This window comes from Lepidochelys kempii, chromosome 2 (genome assembly GCF_965140265.1).
Source record: "Lepidochelys kempii isolate rLepKem1 chromosome 2, rLepKem1.hap2, whole genome shotgun sequence".
NCBI classification, from domain to species: domain Eukaryota; kingdom Metazoa; phylum Chordata; order Testudines; family Cheloniidae; genus Lepidochelys; species Lepidochelys kempii.
In genome coordinates this window covers 70078826-70102842 of record NC_133257.1, presented here as the reverse complement: position 1 = coordinate 70102842, position 24017 = coordinate 70078826, and the positions used below count along the sequence as shown (strand labels likewise).

The 24017-nt window shown below is 51.2% G+C and overlaps 1 protein-coding gene across 8 annotated transcripts in view; it reads left to right on the top strand.

Annotated features, from left to right (window-relative positions):
* The window catches only part of RGS20 (regulator of G protein signaling 20), a 72717-nt gene that overhangs the window by 17824 nt on the left and 30876 nt on the right, over positions 1 to 24017 (top strand). Inside the window, exon 1 of one of the 8 annotated variants that reach the window (XM_073331160.1) lies at positions 5753 to 6010. The exons of 3 other annotated variants lie outside the window; for them this stretch is intronic. In XM_073331160.1, coding sequence (XP_073187261.1) covers positions 5906 to 6010 — 105 coding nt within the window. In that variant the 5' untranslated portion in view covers positions 5753 to 5905. Of the gene's footprint in view, positions 1 to 5752; positions 6011 to 7232; positions 7367 to 24017 lie in introns of those variants that run through there. 4 more of the 8 variants (XM_073331162.1, XM_073331163.1, XM_073331168.1 and 1 more) reach the window with 4 other exon arrangements.

Below are 24017 nucleotides of genomic sequence, written 5' to 3'. Positions count from 1 at the left end.
TCCAAGTTATTTTCTCTGTGTGTTATCACTAGCTTTGTATGGGTTTAGTTGCAAATATTCAGCAAAGTTTTACAGGGAGATTTTCTAATACTCTTATAGAGCTGTTCTTTATTATTCATTAATACTGATGTTGAAATTGAGTCCTGATCTAATATTTACCTTGAATGGTGCACAAGGAACTGTCAATATTGGATTTTGATGATGTTTCGTTTAAAATACAATCCATGTGTGATGACTCCATTCCTAAATCTTAACAATCTAATAATGCAAACGTTTGCAGTAGGTTACTAGATATTGCATTACATGTAGAGTGTCACCAAAGACCCACCATTGCTTCATTGAACAGCTCAAACTTGAAGACAGTAAGGGTCTGTCTACAATAGGAGAATGGGTAGCCTTTCAGGACATATTAACTAACATATTTTGATGTAGTAAATATAATGTTGATAAATATAGTCCTGTTTCAAAATGTGTTAACTGGTGATGGTCCACCCTAGGGGGAAGCCCAGGATGATGTGTGACGAGCAAACACATTTTAAAGGTGTTAAACCCTTTCTACACAAGTATAAGTAAAAGTAGGTTAGCTAACATTTAAAAACACAACCTAGTTTCTTAGTCTGGATGGGCTTTAAGTGAAATACTTCAGCTAAGTCCTAAATGTCACTGTCCATGATTGGTTCCCACAGCTGAGTCGGCTCTGATTCAGAGTCCAGTGATGATGTCAGTGGGAGTCTTTCCATTGATCTGAAGATTCACCACAGAATAATCTCTAGGGCATAATTGCTAAACCTTTCCCTATTTTTTCCCACCCTCTCGTCATAGAGACAGTGTCATTTAATCATAGACTTTAAGGCCAGAAGGGACTATCGTGATCATTCTAGTCTGACCTCCAGCACATTGCAGGCCACAGATCCTGACCCACCCACACCTGTAATAGACCTCATAACCTCATAAATTTAATCACAATTTAAAGACTTCAAATTACAGAGACTCTGCCATTTACTCTCGTTCAAACCAGCACATGATGTGTGCCCCCATGCTGCAGAGGAATGCAAAAAAACAAAACAAAACAAAAAAAATGGGTCCCTGACAATCTGACAGGGGAGAAAATCCCTTCCCCACCCCAAATATGCTGATCAGTTAGACCCTGAGCATGTTAATGAGATCCATCAGCCAGACACCTGGGAAAGAATTCACTATTGTAACTGAGAGCCCTCCACATCTAGCATCCCTCTCCAACTGTTGGGGATATTTGCTACTAGCCATCACAGATGGGCCACATGCCACTGTAGGCAATCTTATCATACTATAGCCACCATACACTTATCAAGTTCTGTTATCATTGTTGTCAAGCAAACCTCAGAGCCACTGAAAACTCTACATGTGGGGTCACCTAGGTGGCAAGTAGGATTTAATAACTATGCAGAGTGGCATAATTAACATCACAATGGTGAGCTGTGCTCCATATGAAATGGACACTTTGCAGGGGTTTTACAGCGGAGTTTCATACACAGCAGTGATTCTTTGGGTTCATGAAGGAGAAATATTAACATGGTAAAAATCAAGCTATATTATTTTCTCCTGGAAATATAGTCCAGCCCATTCTCCCAAACCCTTTGATAAAATATATTTTGGATTGTTCATGGTAATGCCCAACCAGAAAGGTATGGCCAATACATTGATGCAACCCTACCACCATTCTCTCACACAGAAAGAACTCAGATCTCCTTTAGTTTCTTCACAAGACATGCACAGCAGTACCTCTGGAGAAGCATTTGGGGCTTTGACACACAGATGAGTTCACCCACCAGCCCTCTTCTGTTCCTGCCTTTTCCTAACTACTCCAGCCTGACAAAAAGAGATTCACTACAATAATCAACAGGAGTTTGCAGATTTAGGGATATTAGAAGGTCTCTCCCTTCCACCAGCGCAGGAGTCCCTACGGAGAGTTCCTCTCCTTTGCTAACAGATTGGGTAGAAATCAATGGCTTAACTTGCTCCAGCCTTCTGCAGGCTGCTTCCTGTTCTCGGACACAGCGGGCGCCACTTAACCTGCCCATTTGGAGTTCTTCCACATAAGGCTAATTCGTGTTCGGCCTCATCTGGGCTCGTCAAGACGGAGCTTATTATGGCTGATTCACCAGCGTGTTTGGGTTTTCCCCCAAGCTTAGCCTTTCCTATGATCATACCTAGAAGAAAAGCTTTGCTGCTAAGCAACCACACGGTTCCTGTGAGTGTAAGGAATAGCAGCTTTCTCTACAGTTCTCAGATCTGACAAGTAGCTTAACCTTGTAATAACAACGCCGTAGCCGTGTTCTCCTGCCTCATTAATGCATGGCGAGGCTTTCGATGATGCCTGAGTTCTGAAAGAGTGTCACCCTCCGCACATATCGGGGTGTGTGGGGAGCTTAAAGTTCTGACTTCACACCCTGGGGAAGCAAGTGTCTGTCTGTCTCCTGGAGCGCTCTTGGGCTTTGCTTGGAGCTTGGACTGGGAAAACACAAGAACTCTGTTAGGAAATCTGGAGAAGCTCTGATGTCACCTCAAGAGGCAGCTGCACACACAAAAAAGCCATTATAGAAAAGCCCCATCCTCTGCCCTACAGCATGAGGCTCAGTTAGCTTGGTGGTCCAGTGCCATGTCAAGGCTCCCAACAGCCGGATATAACTGCTGTGTGTTTGTTCAAGTTGCAACCCTGAAGCAATAGCATAAATAGGAGTTTTCAGCAAAGGGCAAACGCAATTTGCCACGCGTAAGCTTCAGAACCCTGGATAGCAATTCTGCTATTGCGATCAGCATTCAGAGCTGGCTAGATTCCTTAACTCTGGCTGCTTCCCCCTCGGCTTTTTATTCGCCTTTCACTTGTTTCCTTTTCGCGGCGTTAGTCCCCATTTCTCTTTCCTTTTCACTGCTGCTTAGCATCGGCTGCATAGTGTCAGGGAAGGGATTGCACCAGTGTTGGCCGCCCATGAGGCATACGGGTGGGTGGGTGTCTTAGTCCACTCAATTCTAGAACAAGAATGAGGCTGACTTCTTCGGATGGTTTTGCAAAGTTTATTATTCTGCAAAGTTTATCGTTTCTTGATATCTTGAGCTGTCCTGAAGGGGAAAGGGGTGTCTTAAAAAACTTCAGCCAGGAAAATGCAGAATTAATTATATTGTAAGCTCTATGTGTTTGCCCGGTGCCTAGCACAGAGGACGGATGCTGAAGGCGGCCTGGAGCGCAAAGAAAACAATAGTGATTAATAGCTAGAATAAAACTTAAGAAAAAGGCGAGGCCATATTTCAAAGTGCCAGACATGTAAAGGGCATGAAACTCCTTAATTTAGCCCTAACATAGAATGGAAACCAAAAAAAGGAAAGCTCCTCTGCTTACGATTCCTCGGACTGTTCCTGGGGGGTTGGAGCAGCTTGGGGCACCAGGAGAACCACAGCTGTGTGTCCTGTCTCACCTAGAATTCGCCCCCAAAAGCCGGACACTTGGAGTCGGGGAAAAGGCAGCGGAGGCTGAGGACTGAGACGCCTGCAATTCTACAAAAGTGGGAGTTAATATGCGAACGACCCAGCCCTCTCCAGTGTCTCAGCGTTGGAAACGTGGGGTTGCACTGAAGTAACAAATCATAGAATATCAGGGTTGGAAGGGACCTCAGGAGGTCATCTAGTCCAACCCCCTGCTCAAAGCAGGACCAATCCCCAATTTTTGACCCAGATCCCTAAATGGCCCCTTCAAGGATTGAACTCACAACCCTGGGTTTAGCAGGCCAATGCTCAAACCACTGAGATATCCCTCCCCCCAAAAGTGGAGAGGCGGGGTGTTTGCCCCTTCAAATAAGTCAACTGCAGAGGTGGTGGGGGCAGAATTAACCCGAAATCGTCTGACTCCGAGCTTGTCTTTTCGGATGTGGCTGATTGATCCCCTTAGTAATGTTTATTTTGTGTCTCTCTCTCTCTTCCCCCTCCCACCCACCCACCCACCCCTCCCTGCTCTAGTCTCCAAAGGCTTCCAGGCTGTCCCTCTCACTGCTTCCAGGCTTTTCTCTCTTCCCTAACTCCTTCTTTCACCCTTGGCTTTCAGCTCCCAGGCTCTACCCTAACTTTGCCACCACCCTTCTTCCAGCTTTGCCAGCTGCCCCTCTGTCAAACATCAGCCCCTTCCCAATAGGGACTCTGGTCTCCTGGGGGCAGGCTGCAGCCCCCGGCCAGCTGTGTGCCTTACTAAAAGGCCGCTTGGCCTGCCCCGCGTTACACAGCTGCGTCTTCTGGGAACGCCTGCGGTGCCAAAAATGCGAAGGAGCCGCGTTCAGGAAACACGGGACTTTCCCAAATCCGTTCAGTGCTGTGAGTACCACTTCCTCAGACAGGCTCCCCTCCCTCTCTTCCTCCTCCTCCTCCTGGGGATGCCTTATTGCATGGTGAGACCTTTGTCTACATCGAGAGAAACCCCTGGCAGCTAATATTAACGAGATTTTAACACTACGATCCTGGCTGTAATTGGAAGATTGAGGTGTGTGGGTGTGTGGAGAGGGAATGGCATAAATATTCAAGGATAAGAGCAATGACAGCTTAAATCATTCAACTCCCCTTGCTCGCGAATGGCAGAAGCAGGGCTGTTGTGATCTGTGGTAGCAGCATTCCCCATAGTTCTGTGTTTGTGGGTACAGACATGAAGCTGTTTACGATGGTGCTTTTCGGTCACTATCTTGCCTCCTTGTGCCAATGAAAACGGAAAGAGAGCTGTCATAATTACCAGGGCTGTTTGTGATCTCTCTCTTTCTCTCTCTGTAACCAGGGAGCCCTGACTTCAGCTCCTGAGAAGTCGGAGGAAGTGACGTGAATGTTATTTATGTATCAGGTCAATTTCAGTTCCAGGGAAATATTGCGTCGTCCTCCCAACTCCTGTCCCGACAGAGTGGTCACAAAGTAGCAACACATTTGCAAGTCCTGAGCAGTCCGTTGCAGAAGGCGCTCCATGGCGAGCCTTTAAATCTGTGTCCTGTTGACAGGAGTGTGGTTTCCTTTGGAACGGTGTCTGAATGCAATACGTTATGTACCTATGTTTCCCGGAGACGAATACAGTATAGAGCAGGAAAGATCCATTGATTTCCACTTTGGTGCATGGTTTACCGGTTGCCATTTATGCACAAAACAGTTTTGCACATTCTGGCAAATAGATCCGATTTATTTCAAGCTTCCTGCTACGCGGTAATTTATTCGAATAGAGGCGTTTTGCCATACAACAAGGAACCAGATAAGGGGGAAACACGTCCCTGCAATTACCTAAAAGCGCCTATCCCTACCCATATAAAGACGATCGAGATTTAAGGGAGCCTATTAAAATGAAATCCAAATATCGAACACGCAGTCTTCGCCTCCCCGTGCAGCCCCTCCCTCCTGCCCCCAGCACACCCGCTTGTTTATCCCAGAAAATCTCCTCCCGCCCCGGGGAGGGAACAGAAGTTGGATCCATGGAACTCTCCACCCATTTCCCCTCCCCAGTCTGTTGACACAATGTGTTTGTTGCAGATGTGGCCCCAGGTGTAGCCTGCCTGAGATTCACACAAACACGCGTGTGTGTCACCATCTGGGAACTGATTGGGTTTAGGGGAAGGGGAAGGTCGCCTGCCAAGGCAAGGTGTTGTGCGGGGACTGAGCGAGGGAGAGAAGCTGTTTCCAGAGGCGTCTGCTGTTCAGCCTCTGGCATTCACGGTTCATTTCTCATTTACTCCGGTCTAGTCCCTTCCCCCCTTCACGTGCTGGGCTGTTGCTCTTCCCTACCCATAACAAGAGCACGGGAAGGCCGGGTGGACACACATTGCGGGCATTCTGGTGGTGGCTAAAAGGAGGAGGGGGAATCAAGCCAGAGGAATATACAGTAAAATAAGCATCCTATAAAAGCTCGGGACGCATGCGCATGGCTGGCGAGCCGCCGTCCCTGGGTGAGGAGCCCACTGCTAACGGATGTGATCAAGGCAAAGATTTCCACCTAGCTCCCGGGACTGATGGTGAAATTGTAAGTACTCTCCAGCGCTGAGCCTGGACTGCCCAGGGGCTCGGCACGTGGGGAAGCGCCCGGGGCTTTGCCTTTCCCTGGCTCGGTTTGTAAAGTGTATTTGGGAGCATGAGAATAACAATCGGCTGTTTCCTGGTCTGGGGCAGCGAGAGGAGCTTCTGGGTGGCACTTGCTGTCCCTAAACACGGGGGAGGGAGGGTGTCTCTTTGGATCGCTTCTCTCCTCCCCCCACCCCCATTGTAGTTTGCGGGGTTTCCACGCGTTTCTTCCATTGTGTGCCCAGGGAAGCCTCCTTCGGTTAAAGAGCAGGATCCCTCGCTGCGGCAGATCGTTGCATTGTCCCTGGCAGGGAGAGGGGGATCCGGGGGTGTTTACACGCAGAGCACAGGTGCGGCGCTGGCTTAGGTGTGATCTCACGCGGGCGGCGAGGGCCGGGGGCCAGCATGGAAGCAAGGGCTGCCCTGGTTCCTGGGGCTAGACCTGGCGGGCCAGGGGAGCTCGCTTCAGCCTCTGCAGGTGGCGGTGGGTGGCTGCACTGGCCAGGGTGTGAGGGCCAGGGGCCGTGTCCGCCGCGCGCAGGGCTGGCCTGTGGCGCGGAGCTCGTAGACCAGGGCGGCGGGCTGCAAGTTCGCTGCGGGGAGGCGGCGAGGCTCGGGCGGGCGGGCGAGGGCCACCCGGACGGTTTCCACAGGCGGGGGGCGCAAGGCGCCTTCCTTGGGCAGCCCTCCCTCGGCGGCTGGGGAGGGAGCCGCTGGGGAGCAGGCGCCCGCTGCACCCCGGAGCCCGCTTGCTGCGAGGGCAGCGGGACCTAGGGAGGCTCCCGCCTAGTGCAGGCGCTGCCCGTCCAGGGGCTGCCTCGGCGGCTCCCAGCGCCGGGAGTGCAGGGAAAGTCCCGCCTGGCGCAGCCCTGGAGCGGGGATGGTCCCTCCGGTGGGGGAGGCGGGGGTGAGAGCGCGGCGAAGGGGACTCCGAGAGCGCAGCCGCGGTGCCCATGAGGCGCCGGAGCGAGCCCCGCCGTGGGCCGGGGCCCACCCGCCCGGAGGGAGGGACCGTGCCCCCGGCGCGCGCTAGGAGGGAGGCGAGCCCCGCGGCGGGAGCGGTGCGCGCTCTGTCTGGCAGGCGGCGTCCCGCAGGGCGGCTTTGCCCGCCCGCCGTTCCGGCGCCGAGCTGGGTCTTCGCGCCTCACCCAGCTGGAAGCTGCCGGGCCGGGGCAGCCCCGCGCCGCCGCCGCAGCGTTTGCCTGCCCCCGCGCTCCTCCTGGTCCCGAGCGCCAGGCGGCGCCGTTTGGCCCCAGCAAAGCAGCCAGGGAAGGAGGCTCCCGGACGGTCCACTAACCCCCCCGTGTCTGTAGCTGAGGTAAGGGGGGGAGGAGGTCACCCCCCATGGTGCTGTTTTGCCTTGAGTTTTCCAGGGACGAGGGAACTGGTTGAATGACACCTCGAGAATCCTACAAAGCCCAGAGAGTCCTTAGCCTCCTCTCTCCAGCAGCAGTCCCATGGAGTTCAGTGACAGTCACTAGGGTCTCTGCCCCGGAAGGACAGCAAGGCCTGGCCCTTTACCTAAGTGCCCACCCACCGCCTGAGCCCCAGACTAACGCAGTTCGTACTAGGGATGTCACAAAACAATCAAGTGATAAAACAAAACAAAAACATTTGTTCCAGGGCGAACAAGTGTTCCCATGTTTCCACCGTCACAGACCCTTTAAATGAGGTTTACATTCTGCGGGCAAGAAAACAGACCTTTTTGCTGAAATCGGTCGTTTCTGTGTCATTAAATAGAGGGGAACGGGTAATGAAAATTAGACGACTGCAGAAGTTAAATATGATTATCTTTGCACATGCCAGTAGAAATTACAGTAATTTAATATAGAGGTAATTTCATCTATACAGTTACTCCATTATTTCATTTTTGTTGTTGCAAAAAAATGCAAGACAAAACTGTATGCTAGATGGTCATTTGTACAACTCAAAGACATTTAGGCTACTTGCATATCACTCACTTTTCTGTACCCAGTGTATCCACAACACACTTCCACTGGCTTCAGGAGTCAATAGGGCTAAATACTGCTAGTGTCAATACACTACATTACTACTATACAGTATGATGGAAGCCAGTACAACCCACCACCCAAATGTTACGATGCTTGTCAATTTAAAATGAGGAATGAGGGTGTGTTTCTAAACTCAGAATGAAATCCCAACTGAGAAGTATGTTCAAGCCTCCTGGATGGTTTGAGGAAAACCATATAGCTATACTACCCTCAAATATTATAACATGCTACAGAAATAAGATATGGGCAATCCTATTTATCCTTGATTCTACTTACCCATATCAATATCTCTATGCATATTACCACCTGCATTTGAAATCATTATGCATGGAAGCACTACTTTTTTCTAAGTCTGTAGTTTCACTTCAAAAATGTCATTTCACACACACATACTCTTGAAGCAAATGGTCTAATTTTCAGAAATAACTAGTGATTTTGGGTGTCTCAGTTTTTGGCTGCCCAACTTGAAACACCTTCAGTGGAGTTTAATTTTCAGAGCATGGAATGCTCAGCACATCTGAAAATCAAGCCTCCTTAAGATATCTCAAGATGGGCAGTCAAAAAAATGAAACAGCTGAAAAATCACTAGATGCTTCTGAAAATTCACACCAATCTTTCAGGCACTAAGGAAATTTTATCCTCTGGAAGCAGTGCTTCTGGGAATTATGGCTGAAATATGGTAGGACTAGTGGATAAGCAAAGTCACAGTTATCAAAATACTCTATCCAAGGATTGGTGGACCCTAAATTTCTGTTTAGGGGCTGGATTTTGAACTCTTTAGAGTGTTGCAAGCCATTTGTTTGTATGAAGTCCACAAGCTATTATCACTTGATTTATTTTCTTATGTTACACAAACAACAATTCTGGACCTGATTCTGATCACATATCAGGTTTACACTGGTAACTTAGTGGACTTCAGTGATGTTACTCCTGTGTTTCCCCGGTGCAAGCGAGATTAGACTCAGGCTTTCTGTGTCCAATGTAGCTACATATATGCAGGAATTTTATAGTGTGGTCAGATTCCATTATGGTACAATCTGAAGTGGATTGCAACGATCAGATCCAATAGGGAATGCTGTGTGAATCAATATTTAATGCACTACAAGATGAGTCACCCTGATGCAAACCAGCTTTCAGACCAGTACAGTGTCAGTCAGTTCCTAACACAGTTCAATATGAGTCAGATCCAAGCACCTAGTACAATATATGACTCACTGACTAAAACAGCACCCTGTGATTCCAATACCCAGTATGAGCTGTCAAAGCTTCTGTGTGAAATGAGTCAGTTCATAGTACAGTAGAATGGGATTTTTGGGAGGCCATTCATAATTATGCATGATGTGACTGAGCACTCAGTAGGATATGGTATGATGGGAGTCAGAAGAGTATATCAGGTTGAATAGTAATCTACAATGTGCAAGAGTTCCATCGTTTGTATAGTAAAGTGGCTTGTAAAATATCAAGCTGAATGAACATTTTTTAGCCAACTGTATTAAAAAAATTGAGGCAAATGTTTTCATTGGATATGAAAGCCAGAAGTAGGAGACTTGGCAAATTTCCTTGCTGTTTTACATGTCACGTGGTAGATCCTCAGCTACTGTAAATTGTCAGAGCTCCATTAAAGTCAACTCCAGTTGTCCCATGAAATAAGTCAATGGAGCTATGACAATGTATACCAGCTGAGGATCTGCCCTGTGGTGTATAAAAGGGGGCCGACTATGATTTACACTGCTCTGGTATTGTGAAGAGGCATTGAAGTGGGAGGAAATTATAAAATTACTCTAAAGCCCCTTTGCACTCCCAGAAGGGTCTAAAGTAGCCTGAGTGTTAAATGAGAATCAGGCCATAGATATTTATCACCTACCTTATCCACGGGTATATCTGTGTATGTTGTTTTTTCTATATGCACAATATATTTAAGATTCTATCTCCAAAGGCTAACATAATTTCTATTCATTCTAGCTGAACTGTCACATAGATATGTGTTATAATAACATACTTTCACTCACGTCTCATGCAACAGCTGAAGCCCAGAGAGAAGTTTTGAGTTTACACAAAACTGGTGCAGTATGTGTGGGGCATCCTCTCAAAACAGAAACACTGAGACATGGAGAAAACCTGGTCTACATAGGATAACATATTTCTTAGAAAGAATGGCAGGTTTTATGTAGAGGACAGTTTCAGTGAGAGGATTGTTATGAGAATATCAGGCTGATCGTGCAAGGTGCCTCTTGTAATGAAAGCATATCACACTCAGTCCCTTGCTAGGATCAGGCCCTAAACTGTAAGTGAAATGTGTACAGTTCCCTGTTACTGTGTGGGTGTGTTACATTTCTAAGTGTTCTCTTTGAAATGTAAAGCAACACTTTAATCTGTATAAATGAATAGAGCTCTTCATAAGGGGCTGCTACTCTGAAAAAATAAGCCACAGATGAAGGCACCCAACCTAGTTTCTCTCCATCTATAAATCACTTTATATAATACTTCTGAGTTTCCCCTGAATCCCATATAAAGGGAGACTATTTTCTTTTGTAATCACACTCACTGATCTCCTCTTGGTCACTGATCCAATTCTATTCCAAAACCCTCTTTAATGCAGCATCCTTGGTGGCTGCTAATATCACCTATACAGAAAGCTGATGTTGTTTTCTTCCATTCCCACCACCTCAAGCCACCTAATTATCACTGCTGTGCACCATAACTCCAGTTGTACAAAAACAGAAGTCCCAAGTTTTTTTCCATCTCTAGCTCATCAGAGTGACTCAAGGTGTGTGTTTATTAACATACATGATAACTACTCTTAATTTAAAACATTGCCCTTTTTGATGCAGAAAGCTTATTTGTCACATTAATCAATGGAGAGGAAGTGGAGTCAACATCAAGCTTTCTAAGGGCCCAGTCCTGCTCCCGTTATGATCAATTACAATCTTACACTGACTTCAGTGAGAATATGTTCCAGCCTTAAACACTCCCACATTGCAAGTATATAAAGCAAGGCTTTTGAAAGCAAGATTTACCTTGAACCTACACCCACTCATAACTTTCTTGTGACAAAGGTAAACAATCACAGAATCACTTTCTTCTAACTCATTGATGAGCACCATAGAAAAGCCTATGAATAAAAATAGTGAATGACAATATTCATAGTGGGCCTGATCCAAAGCCCATTGAAGTCAATGGGAGGTTTTCCACTGTCTTGATAGGCTTTGGATCAGGTCCAGTACAATTATTGAAAAGTTATTGTACTGTGATTATGGAAATCTATGCACTCTGATTGGCTGTCAGCCATTATTAGACACACAAAATGCAGAGAACTCACATACTGTATAATTATTATAAAACAATGCAAATCAGATCCCCAGAACCAATCAGAGTTCAAGGAATGGCATAATTAGGGAAGGAGCGGGGGAGGAATATTGTACTGAATGCTTCAGTAACTGTACAACATCTTTGCATTGTGGCTAGCTGAGAAAATTCCATTTTGTTGCAATATGAAACAAGGGAAGGATTATGTAATATAAAAGCCTCAATCATTTTTTTCAGTGCGATTTTGATTTTAAAAATCTGACCTCTGACTATTTATACTGCATTTATTCCTCCTTTGGGTGGTGTAGGGAGCTCACATTCCTGTTACAGAGATTAGTAAATACTATAAATGTAATAACTCTCTCAACCAAACATCATTTAAGCAGCTTTTAACCAAAGATACAACTTTCATTCCTGATCTTTGTACTCATTTACTCTATGTCCAAAAGGTTAAACATAGAAGTGCCCACATAATCTGAATGTCATAGAGGCATGCAATAGGGGTGGAGAGAGGATCATATCCAGTATCTCAGCATTAGTGCTAAGGGCTTACATTTTAGCTTTATTTTCAGATATGTATTTGGCTCATTTTAACCCTTGACTGATTTTTAGTAACAATGAGCAGCCAGCAGTTGATTATTGTTAGTTGCATTTATACATACTACCTATCTTGATAGGAAACATGGATATATCAGATGATTTTTCTTTATACAGTAGACGCTTGTTTGCAGAACACCTTGTAAAAGCAACTACCACTTATGAGCAACATTTCCCTTGGGAACACTTTCCCTACTGTGCATTGTCCACTCGATAACAGCAATATAACCATCGCATAAGAGCAACATATGTGGCATTGTGACATCACATCCAGGGGTGGAGATTGGGTGGGGGACTCCATTGTCATTGCTGGTTGTTTAACATCTGCCTCTGGACTTAGCTGCTCGCCCTGATTCCACTGTGTGGGACCAGAAGCACCAGCCAACCAAACAGGACTCTCTGGACAAGCTTACGGTGGTTCATGTGCCCCCCTGCTGAACTGCCCATCCCACAGCCTGTCCCTTTTTACCTGCCCCCAACTCCTGTTAACCACCTGCCACCGCCCCCGCTGGGGCATCGGCAATGGAGGGCACCGGGGTGACCTCTGCTGCTGCCATGCCCACCGCCTCCCCAGACTCTAGGGGAGCCCCCCCAGCCGGTGGGAAAGGCCAGGGCAAGAAGAAGGGGAAGGGCCCCGCTAAAACCACTAGGCCCTCCGTGGCAGGGGCCACCCCCACTGCTGCGGCCCCGCCACCGACCACGGCATCCTTCCCCTCTGCCCCCTCCACCGGCTCTGCGGGTGTCCCTCTCTCACCCCCCAGGATGTATGCCCGGGCAGTGGCAGCCCCCCCGCCTACCGCCTCATCATCTCTCCCACCCACCGCCTCCCCCACCATCAACAGTGGCTGGGGCCCCTTCCCCACCATGACAAGGAAGCACCGTGTCTGATGCCTCCTGTTGCCCGCCTCGCCCCACGTGGAGACCTATGTGCGGGTGTTGGCGAGGGTGGTGGGGCCCTCGGCCATTGTGGCGGCCTCCAAAATGTATGGGAAGGTCGTCTTCTTCTTAGCATCGGAGGCTGCCACCCAGGAGGCGGTGGAGAGGGGCCTGGAGGTGCGGGGGTGGGTCTTTGTCCCCCTAGAGCCGCTGGAGGACCTGGGCGTCTGCCTGGTCCTGATCTCTGTCCCTGCTTTTCTTCCCAATGCTTTCCACCCTGGGGAAACCTGTTTCTGTCATCAGCCCTCTCCCTTTGGGCTGCAAGGACCCCACCCTCTGTCACATCTTTTCCTTCCGCGGCAAGTACAGCTTCTACTGCCGTCGGCAGCGCGTGACGGAGAGGCGCTCGAGCAGTCCTTCCTAGTCCCCCACCAGGGGGCCCGTTACCGGGTGTATTTCTCCACGGGGGAAGCCCGGTGCTACCTCTGCTGGGCGTCAGGGCATGTCCGGAGGGACTGCCCCTTAGCCCGGCAAGGAGGGGCACCTGGGATCCCCAAGACCCGGCAGGACATCGGCCCCATCATTGCAGATGCCCCTGGCCGCTCGATACCTGAACCCACCCCCCCTCCTCTTCGGACCACCACTTCTCCCGCTCAGGCCCAAGGAGCACCTCCCCTACAACGCCCAGACGAGCGTGAGAGCCCCACCCTCGCTGCTGACAATCTGGCGGGGCCTATGGAGGAGGGTGTGGCAGAGATACCACCAAGCATGGGAGAGAGCCTGCCCCAGGGAGAATCCTCCCTCCCTTATGCCGCCCCATCCCCCCCCCCAAGTACCTGAGCCATTGCCTTTACCCCCTGATATGAACCCTGCTAACCAGCCCCCAGATGATGCTGTGGAGGGCTGGGCCCTAGTCCAGGGGAAGCGAGGCAAGCGGAAGGCTTGAGCTCCGCCTCATTTACCCGAGGCGGAGGCCCCCAGAAGACCAGGAAGGGGGGCACTGATGCCGAACCTTCCGGTTTGCCCATGAGTGCGTCCCATCTACCGGTGTTAGCTGGGAAAGACGTGGTAGCACCGGAAGGTAGTGTCTCCCCTCCACAGGAGACCCTCGCCTCTGAGACCCTCGAGGAAGCCCCTTCTGTCCTGACACTACCCGAAGCCCCCGTGACCCCCAGGTAACTGTCGTGGCGGGTGCCAGCGGGAAGAACCCCGGGGCGACGAAAAGTGTCCTCTCCTCCATGTTCAAGGAGATTGAGGCCCTAGATCTGACCCCGGTCGCCCAGGGGGAGGATGACCTTTTGCCAGCAAACCTCAATTTGGGCAACCTCACTCTACCCCTCTTTTCCCCATGCTCCCTCCCCCTAACTGCTGCTTCTGCTCCCACCTCCGAGGAGCCCCTGGACTCCTCCATCGACCCGGCCGCTGATGGCACCCTGCTGACGACCACCGAGCCTGCTCAGGTGACAGCTGGAGCCACGCGGCCAGGACACGAGCTGCCAGGGGCACCCCCCGTTGGTGCGGAGCAATTGATTTCCTTCCCGGGCGGCAGCCCAACAGAAGATAATCCATCTCCTGATGCTGTAGCCGCTAAATCCACCATAGAGCCCGTGCCCGGTATCACTGAGAGCTCCCTCCCCACCCCCTTAACCCTCAAACGTGATCGGGAGGTGCCACCATCCAGCTGCTTGCCTCCCGAAACCCAGAACCTCGCCTCTGCCCCTGCCCCAACCCCTACCCCTATCCAATCTACCTCCTGCGATGTTATCGCCGCCCCCGGGGCTGTCTCCTTCCCTTGTCCAACCGATGACCCCCAGGGAGCGGCCTTTGCGTTCTCTTGCCCCGACCCATTAGGGGCTGTTATTTTCCCTCCACCACCCCCTATCGCCCCAGGGCTTGAGGTGGGCCTAGAAGCTCCAGCCCATCAGGCACCCCGTTGGGGGTCCGCACCCTGCTTGCCTGTTTTAGTGGGCCACAGGGCTGCACCAAGGGCTCAGCCGGCGAACAACCACGCCCCCCATGAGCTGCGAGGAGAGCTGCGGAAGTTTTTAGAGGATGTCTGTGGCCCCCGCAACAAGGTACAGCTTGCTCTCCAGCGATGGGGGGATTTTTTTCAAATCCTCCGGGCCACAAGGGCCCTCATGGGGGAAGGTAAAGGGATAGGGAAGCAGGATGCCACAGCCTACTGGTGGGTCCGCGTCTTCCGTGACCAATTACTCACCTACAGGATGTGTCAAGGACTGTTGCGTGTCCCACTGGGGAATGCGAGCCTCCCTGCCAGTGAGGATCCCCCCCCGGCCCTCCCCATGACACCTCTCACCATCGCAATGTTGAACACCCAGGGCTGTAGGATGGCTCTCCGCAGGTCCCAGGTGCTCTCCTTCCTTCGGGAGGGAGGGTATTCTGTGATTTTCCTGCAGGAGACCCATACGGATCCGACTGCCGAAGATAGTTGGCGGCTGGAGTGGTGGGACAGGGTCTACTTTAGCCATTCCACGATTCGGCAGGCTGGAGTGGCAACCCTGTTCTCCCCCGACCTACGGCCCAAGGTGCTAGGGGTCACCGAGGCTGTGCAGGGTCGCTTGCTGCATCTCCGGGTCCGTATAGAGGGGCTCGTGGTTAACCTCATTAATGTCTATGCCCCGACATTGGGCCTGGAGTGGCTGCAATTCTATCAGCAGGCGTCTGCCTTCCTCAGCGCCTTAGATTCTCACGAGTGCCTGGTCCTGGGAGGGGATTTTAATACCACCCTTGAGGAGCAAGACCGCTCGGGGACCGAGCAGTGACCCGCTACCGCGGACACCCTCCGGGAGATAGTTGAACATCACTCCCTAGTGGACATCTGGCGTGACCACCACCCAGATGACACTTCCAAGTTCACCTTTGTCCGGGTGGAAACCCATCGGTCAAGCCATTCCTGGTTGGACCGCATTTATTTATCAGGCTTCCATCTCTCACGAGCCCACTCCTCCAGCATTCGGCTGGCCCCATTTTCTGACCATCACCTAGCCACCGTGACAGCCTCCCTCTGTGCGGAGAGGCTGGGGCCGGCCTATTGGCATTTTAACAACAGCCTGTTGGAGGATGAGGGCTTCATGACATCCTTCTGGGAATTCTGGCTGGCCTGGCGAGGGCAGCGGCATGCCTTTCCCTCGGCACGGCGATGGTGGGACCTGGGGAAGGTGCGCGCCCGGCTTTTCTGCTGCAACTACACCCGGGGCACCAGCCAACGGAGAAATGTGGCGATAGAGCAGTTGGAACGGGAGGTCTTAGAGCTGGAGAGGTGTCTGGCCGCCAGCCCCGAAGACCCACTCCTCTGCGGAGCGTGCTGGGAGAAGCGGGAGGAGCTTCGGGCCCTCGAGGACCATCGGGCCAGGGGCGCCTTTGTTCGATCCCACATCCACCTCCTTCGGGAGATGGATCGCGGCTCCCACTTCTTCTATGCCCTGGAGAAAACGAGGAGGGCCAAGAAACACGTCACCTGCCTCCTGGCAGAAGACGGCACCCCCCTCACGGAACTGGCGGAGATGTGTGGGAGGGCCCGAGCCTTCTACGCAAGTCTTTTCTCTCCGGATCCAACCGACCCTAGCGCTTGCAGAGTGCTTTGGGAGCAGCTCCCTATGGTCAGCACGAGCGACCAAGACCGGCTAGAGTTACCTCTCACTCTGGCCGAGTTCTCAGAAGCCCTCCGTTGTATGCCCACTAATAAGTCTCCAGGCATGGACGGGCTGACCGTGGAGTTCTACCGTGTGTTTTGGGATGTCCTCGGCCCAGACCTAGTCACCGTCTGGGCCGAGTCTCTGCAGAGCAGGGTCCTCCCTCTTCAATGCAGGCGAGCTGTGCTCGCCTTATTGCCGAAGAAAGGGGACCTCCGCGATTTACGAAATTGGCGTTCAGTCTCACTCCTCAGCACGGACTACAAAATCGTAGCAAAACCAATCTCGCTGCGGCTAGGGTCTGTGCTGGTGGACGTGATCCACCCAGACCAGACCTACACCGTCCCGGACCGCAGTATTTTTGATAACCTATTTATGGTTCGGGACCTTTTGGAACTCAGGCGTAGAGACCGTCTGTCGTTCGCCTTCCTGTCCCTAGATCTCCTACTACGTTCCATAGGGTGGACCACGGGTACCTCCTGAGCACTCTGCAGGCATTTGGCTTCAGACCCCAGTTTCTGGGTTTTCTCCGCGTGCTGTACACTTCTGCAGAGTGTCTGGTTAAGCTCAACTGGACCTTGACCGAACCGGTTAGCTTCAGGTGAGGAGTACAGCAGGGGTGCCTCCTCTCGGGCCAGCTGTACGCTCTGGCAATCGAGCCCTTCCTCTGTCTCCTACACAGGAGGTTGACAGGGTTGGTGCTGCGGGAGCCGGAGCTGCAGCTGGTCCTGTCGGCGTACGACGATGACATGCTCCTTATGATCCAGGACCCCGGCGACTTGGTGCGGGTGGAGGCTTGCCAGGCCATCTATTTGGCAGCCTCCTCCGCCCGGATCAACTGGGTCAAGAGCTCTGGCTTGGCGGTAGGAGACTGGTGGCAGGCAAGCTCCCTCCCATCCGCGCTTCAGACCATCCGGTGGAGCACGGGTCCGCTGCTCTACCTCGGCGTTTACCTTTCTGCCACGCATCCCTCTCCGCCGGAAAACTGGGAAAATTTAGAGGGCGGGGTGATAGAGTGGCTCTGGAAATGGACGGGACTACTCCGATGTCTCTCCCTCCGAGGGAGAGCGCTGGTGCTTAATCAACTAGTCCTGTGCATGCTCTGGTACCGGTTCAACACCCTGGTCCCGGCCCTGGGTTTTCTGACCAACCTCCAGACATCGATTCTGGGGTTCTTTTGGTCAGGAATACACTAGGCCCCTGTAGGTGTTCTTCGTCTACCCCTGAAGGAAGGAGGACAGGGCCTGAAGTGTCTACACACTCAGGTCCGTGTCTTCCGCCTCCAGGCCCTACAGAGGCTCCTCTATGGTGCAGGCAGTTCGGCGTGGAGCACACTGGTGCACGCCATCCTGCACTGCATCCGAGGGCTCCGATATGACTGGCAGCTCTTTTATCTCCATCCAGGAGGTCTTCCGCGAGACCTCTCTGGGCTGCCAGTCTTCTACCAGGACCTCCTCCGGACTTGGAAACTGTTTTTAACGACCAGATCCATAGCGGCCACCGAGGGGGTAGATCTCCTCGCGGAGCCCCTGCTACACAACCCCCATCTCTGTGTGCAGGTGGCGGAGTCCCACTCAGTGCACCAGAGCTTGATCCTGGCAGAAGTCACGAGAGTCGGAGACCTCCTGGACTACAACTAGGGAGACTGGCTGGATCCCCTGACACTCGCCCGGCGCATGGGGCTCTCCAGACCTCGCACACCCCGGCACGAACTTCAGGAGGCGAAGGCTGCTTTGCCGCCCACTGCTCGAGCTTACCTCAACCGGGTCCTGCTCTAAGGCACGCCCCGCCCACCCTCTACCCCAGGCCCGCCAGACCTTTTAATTGGACCCCTGCCCTGCAGACCCAATCGACCCTCTCACCCCTTCACTGCGAGCTGGCTGCATGAACTGCAGCCGGTACGCTTCCAAACCGTGCCAAGGAAACATCTATACACGCTCGTGCTCCACACCCTTCACGCCCTCACCCTAGTGTCCCGCCCCGACACAAAGTGGTGAGACCTTCTGCCACCTTTGGAGGGTGAGCAGCCCCGGTAGGCCAGCCTATATTCCACCTTGGTTCCGAGGCCCGTTGGGGACATCAGTTGGCGGCTCCTTCATGGAGCTGTAAGCACGTGCATGTACTTGGTGCGGTTCATCCCCATCCCAGATACTTGTCCCTTTTGTGGTGTGAGGGAAACCCTGGCGCACGTATATTTGGAGTGTGCCAGGCTGCAGCCCCTGTTCCACCTCCTCACAAATCTCCTATTACGTTTTTGGTTGCATTTTTCCCCTCACCTTTTTATTTATGTACTCCCCATCCGTGGCCTCACAAAGTCATGGGATCTCCTAGTTAACCTCCTCCTGGCCCTGGCTAAAACGTCCATCTATAAAACCAGAGAGAGGAGGTTGGCCGATGGAGTTTCCTGTGACTGTGGGGCCGTTTTCCGATCCTCGGTCCATTCATGTATCCAGGCGGAGTTCCTCTGGGCGGTGTCCACCGACTCCCTTGATGCTTTTGAGGAGCGGTGTGCGCTGTCCGGGGCTCTCTGCTTGGTGTCCCCGTCCGGGTCCCTTTGTTTTGACCCTTTGATTGGGGGAGAGAGTAAGGGACCCCAGCCCCAGCCATTGCTGCTGCGGACACCACCACCTTAGAGGGGTCCTTTCACATGTGGGTTCATGTGCCCCCCCCGGATTGTCCACCCCACAGCCTGCCCCTCTTGTTGGGCGCTTTCAGAGGAGGGAATTGTTGGTGATACTGGGCGTGGCACCAGGTAACTCGAGGGGGTGGCAGACCTTGAGAGTCGATGAAGCCCCCTCGTTCTGGGCCACCAGGTAACTCGGAAGGGTGGAAGACCATGCGAGTCGAGGAAGTCCCCCGCTCTGGCCCAGGCAAGCTTGAACACTTCCCTCCCCTGAAGCTAATGAGAAAACAATTGTGACTGGTTGCTGTGTTACACATTGCATATGCTGCTGTTTTTACTTTGTACGTGTGTTATGCAAATAAAAACATCTTTTGCTTCAAAAAAAAAAATTAGTCTCCGATAGCCATCTGGCCCGACCTTGTCACATATCCCCCCCTCTGCTCAATACTACGGGGTTAGGTAACTTGGATGTCAGGCAGTGTACTCATGACAAGCCATCTGCATTGCCATGGTGGCTTCCAGCCCGGTGTTGTATGGTGAATTGAAAAGGTTGTTGGGACAGGAACCATCTGGTCACCCTTGTGTTCTTCTCTTTATTTCGCTGCATCCACTGGAGGGGTGCATGGTCGGTCACAAGGGTAAACCGTTGTCCCAGAAGGTAATAACGTAGTGTTTCCATGGCCCATTTCACAGGTAGGCATTCTCTTTCAACCACGGCATACTTCTGTTCTCTCAGGAGGAGATTCCTGCTGAGGTAGAGGATTGGGTGTTCTTCATCTCCAACCATCTGCGATAGGACCGCCCCCAATCCTACTTCAGATGCATCTGTTTGTAAAATGAATTCTTTGTTGAAGTCTGGGGCTATAAGCACGGGGTTACTGCAGACGGCTGTCTGTAGATCCATGAATGCTTTCTCTGTGGCATCTGTCCACTTCACCATGTCTGGACCCCGGGCTTTTATCAGGTCTGTCAGGGGACTCGCTCTGGTAGCAAAATGGGGAATAAATCATCGGTAGTACCCCACCACACCCAGAAATGCCCGGACTTGCTTTTTCTGATTCGGCTGAGGCCAATTTTGGATAGCCTCTAGTTTCTTTAGTTGGGGCTTGACCATGCCCCTTCCTACAATGTAGCCAAGGTATTTAGCCTCAGCTAGCCCTATAGCACACTTGGCTGGGTTGGCTGTGAGGCCAGCCTGTCTTAGTGTGTCCAGAACTGCTTCCACCTTTCCTAAGTGAGTTTCCGAGTCGGGGGTGTGAATAATCACATCATCCAGGTATGCCACTGCATAACTAGTATGGGGCCGTAGGAGCTTGTCCATAAGAGCTGGAAGGTGGCAGGTGCCCGTGCAGTCCAAAAGGAAGAACAGTATATTGAAACAGACCCTCTGGTGTAGAAAATGCCGTCTTTTCTTTCGCATCTTTGGCAAGGGGAATCTGCCAGTATCCCTTTGTTAAATCAATGGTGGTCAAAAATCGAGCATTGCCCAGGTGGTCAACTAACTCATCGATATGGGGTATGCATCGAATTTGGATATCTCATTCAGCCAGCAAAAGTCATTACAAAACCTAGTGGTGCCATCGGGTTTGGGCACCAACACAATTGGGCTTGACCACTGACTGTGGGACTCTTCGATGACTCCCAGCTCCAACATCCTTTTTACCTCTGACTTGATTTCCTCCCTTTTTGCTGCTGGGACCCGATAGGGCCCTAACGTTACCTTTGCCCCAGGGTCTGTGATAATGTGGTGATATGCTTCGGTGGTCCGGCCTGGTTTGATTGAAAACACGTCCTGGTATCGGTTGATCATCTCAGTTACCTCCTTCTTCTGGTTTGGTGTCAGATCAGTGGATATCCTGATCTGCTCCTGCATATTATTTCCCTGGATTGGGGTCTCTTGGGCCACTACACACACCTCTCGTTGGTGCCAAGGCTTTAAGAGGTTAATGTGATAAATTTGTTCTTGTTTCCAGCGTCCTGGCTGCCGCACCTTGTAGGTTACTTCCCCCACGGGTTCAGCCACCTCAGAGGGCCCCTGCCATTGGGTCAAAAGCTTGCTTTCTGCCATGGGTACTAACACCATCACCCGATCTCCTGGTTGGAACTGCCGGATTTTTGCCTGGCGATTGTAATGGGTTTGCTGGGCCTCCTGCGCCTTTTCCAAATGTTCCCGTACAATAGGGGTGACCCAGGCTATATGTTCTCGCATCTGCAACACATGGTCAATTCACAAATCTTGGGAGACAGGCCAGTCCTTGCCTACAGACAGCCCCCCAACCTGAAGCAAATACTCACCAGCAACCACACACCACACCACAAAACCACTAACCCAGGAACCTATCCTTGCAACAAAGCCCGTTGCCAACTGTGTCCACATCTCTATTCAGGGAACACCATCATAGGGCCTAATCACATCAGCCACACTATCAGAGGCTCGTTCACCTGCATATCTACCAATGTGATTATATGCCATCATGTGCCAGCAATGCCCCTCTGCCATGTACATTGGTCAAACTGGACAGTCTCTACGTAGAAGAATAAATGGACACAAATCAGTTGTCAAGAATTATAACATTCATAAACCAGTCAGAGAACACTTCAATCTTTCTGGTCACTCGATCTCTGACCTAAAAGTCACAATATTACAACAAAAAGACTTCAAAAACAGACTCCAGTGAGAGACTGCTGAATTGGAATTAATTTGCAAACTGGATACAATTAACTCAGGCTTGAATAGAGACTGGGAGTGGATGAGTCATTACACAAAGTAAAACTGTTCCCCCCCGGCCCCCCCACTGTTCCTCAGACATTCTTGTTAACTGCTGGAAATGGCCCACCTTGATTATCACTACAAAAGGTTTTCTTTCTCTCTCCTCCCCCCGCCCCCCGCTCTCCTGCTGGTAATAGCTCATCTTAAGCGATCACTCTCCTTACAGTGTGTATGATAACACCCATTTTTTCGTGTTCTGTGTGCATATATATTTCCTCACTATATTTCCCACTGAATGCATCCGATGAAGTGAGCTGTAGCTCACGAAAGCTTATGCTCAAATAAATTGGTTAATCTCTAAGGTGCCACAAGTACTCCTTTTCTTTTTGCAAATACAGACTAACACGGCTGCTACTCTGAATGGTCAGTTATATTTCTCCTCCCATTGGGTTCCTCTTCCCAGATTTCTTTTGCAATATCTAGTATGCCACGGGGGTGGCGTCCGTATAATAATTCAAAGGGGGAAAACCCAGTTGAGGCCTGAGGTGTCTCCCAGATTGCAAACATAAGGTAGGGTAGTAGGGTGTCCCAATCCTTCCCGTCTCGACTTTACCATTTTCCTTATCATTGCCTTGAGGGTTCGGTTAAACCTTTCTACCAGCCCATCAGTCTGCGGATGACAGACTGAAGTTCTCAGGGTATGTATATGGAGCAGCGTACAGAGGTCCTTCATTAGCTTTGACATAAATGGGGTACCTTGGTCTGTTAATATCTCCTTTGGTAGCCCCACTCAGGCAAAGATCCCCACCAACTCTTTAGCTATCATTTTAGAGGCCGTGTTCCGCAGGGGGTGGCTTCTGGGTAGCGAGTAGGATAATCCAGAATGACAAGTATATATTGGTGGCCCCGGGCTGTCTTCTCCAGGGGTCCCACTAGATCCATGGCTGTTCGCTCGAAGGGGACCTCTATGATGGGAAGGGGTACTAAAGGTGCCCTCAAGTGGGGACGGGGACTGTGCAGTTGACACTCCAGGCAGGATGCACAGTACCTCCGCACTTCTTCATGTACTCCGAGCCAGAAGAATTGTTGCAGGACCTGAGCCAGGGTCTTCTCTACCCCCAAATGGCCCCCCAAAAAGATGACTATGGGCCAGACTTAATACAGCATTCTGGTGTTTTTGAGGTACTAGGATCTGCTGTACCTTCTGCCCCTGGACTGGTACAACGCGGTATAAGACATTTGTCTTCATTATGAAGTAGGGTCCTCGTCCCTGGGTTTTCCCATCCACGGGGACCCCATCTATTTCAGTCACCTCCTTCCTAATGTTGTTGCATCTTGGGTCTTCTGCCTGGTCCCATCCAAAATTTCGTCTCCCGGGGCTAATCTGCCCGAGATCTAGGGGGCCAGTCTCTGTTGCCTCTACTGGTTCAGAGGCATTTGGGTGTGGGTCTGACTCAGGTGCTTCTCCCTCCTGGGTGGCCTCCTTTTCAGCTGCTCTGGTCCGCCTACCTACAGGAGTGACCCTCTGGCTTTGGGCCAGTATTCAGATTCCCAAGGCCTTAGCTGCCCTTCTTTCCCTTTTCACCTTTCTACGCTGTCTGGGAGTGGAAAACAAATCTGGGGATATTTCAGAGAAGATTGGGGGTTGACAGTCTACTGTGGATGCCTCACTACTTTCAGGGCTTCCCCCTTTCTCCAATTCCCCTACTGGGAGTAAGTCTCCAAACCCTGGGAAGTCCCTCCCTATGAGCACTGGGTATGGGAGTTTAGGGACTACACCTGCTGCTACCTCAATAGTGTTCCCCTAAATCTCAATTTTAACTGGGATGGTGGGGTAATAACCAACTGTCCCATGGACGCATGTTATCCCCGTACGCTTAGCCCACAGCAGCTGACTACGCTTCACGAGCTTCCCTGAGACAAGCGTAATAGCACTCCCCGAATCAACCAATGCTGTGGTCTCTACCCCATTTAGCTTCACTGGTCTAATGTACATATATGGGGTTAGTGAGACCCCTGCAAGGTGGATTAGGGAGCATGGGTCTGCCCAGTTCTCCAGGTTACACTGCATAGGCTCCTCGGCATTGGGACACTGTGCAGCTGTGTGTCCCCACTCCCTGCAGGTGTAACATCTGTATGGAGCCGTAGGCATTCCCCGGTCTCTTGGTTTGGGTAGTCTAACATCACGATCC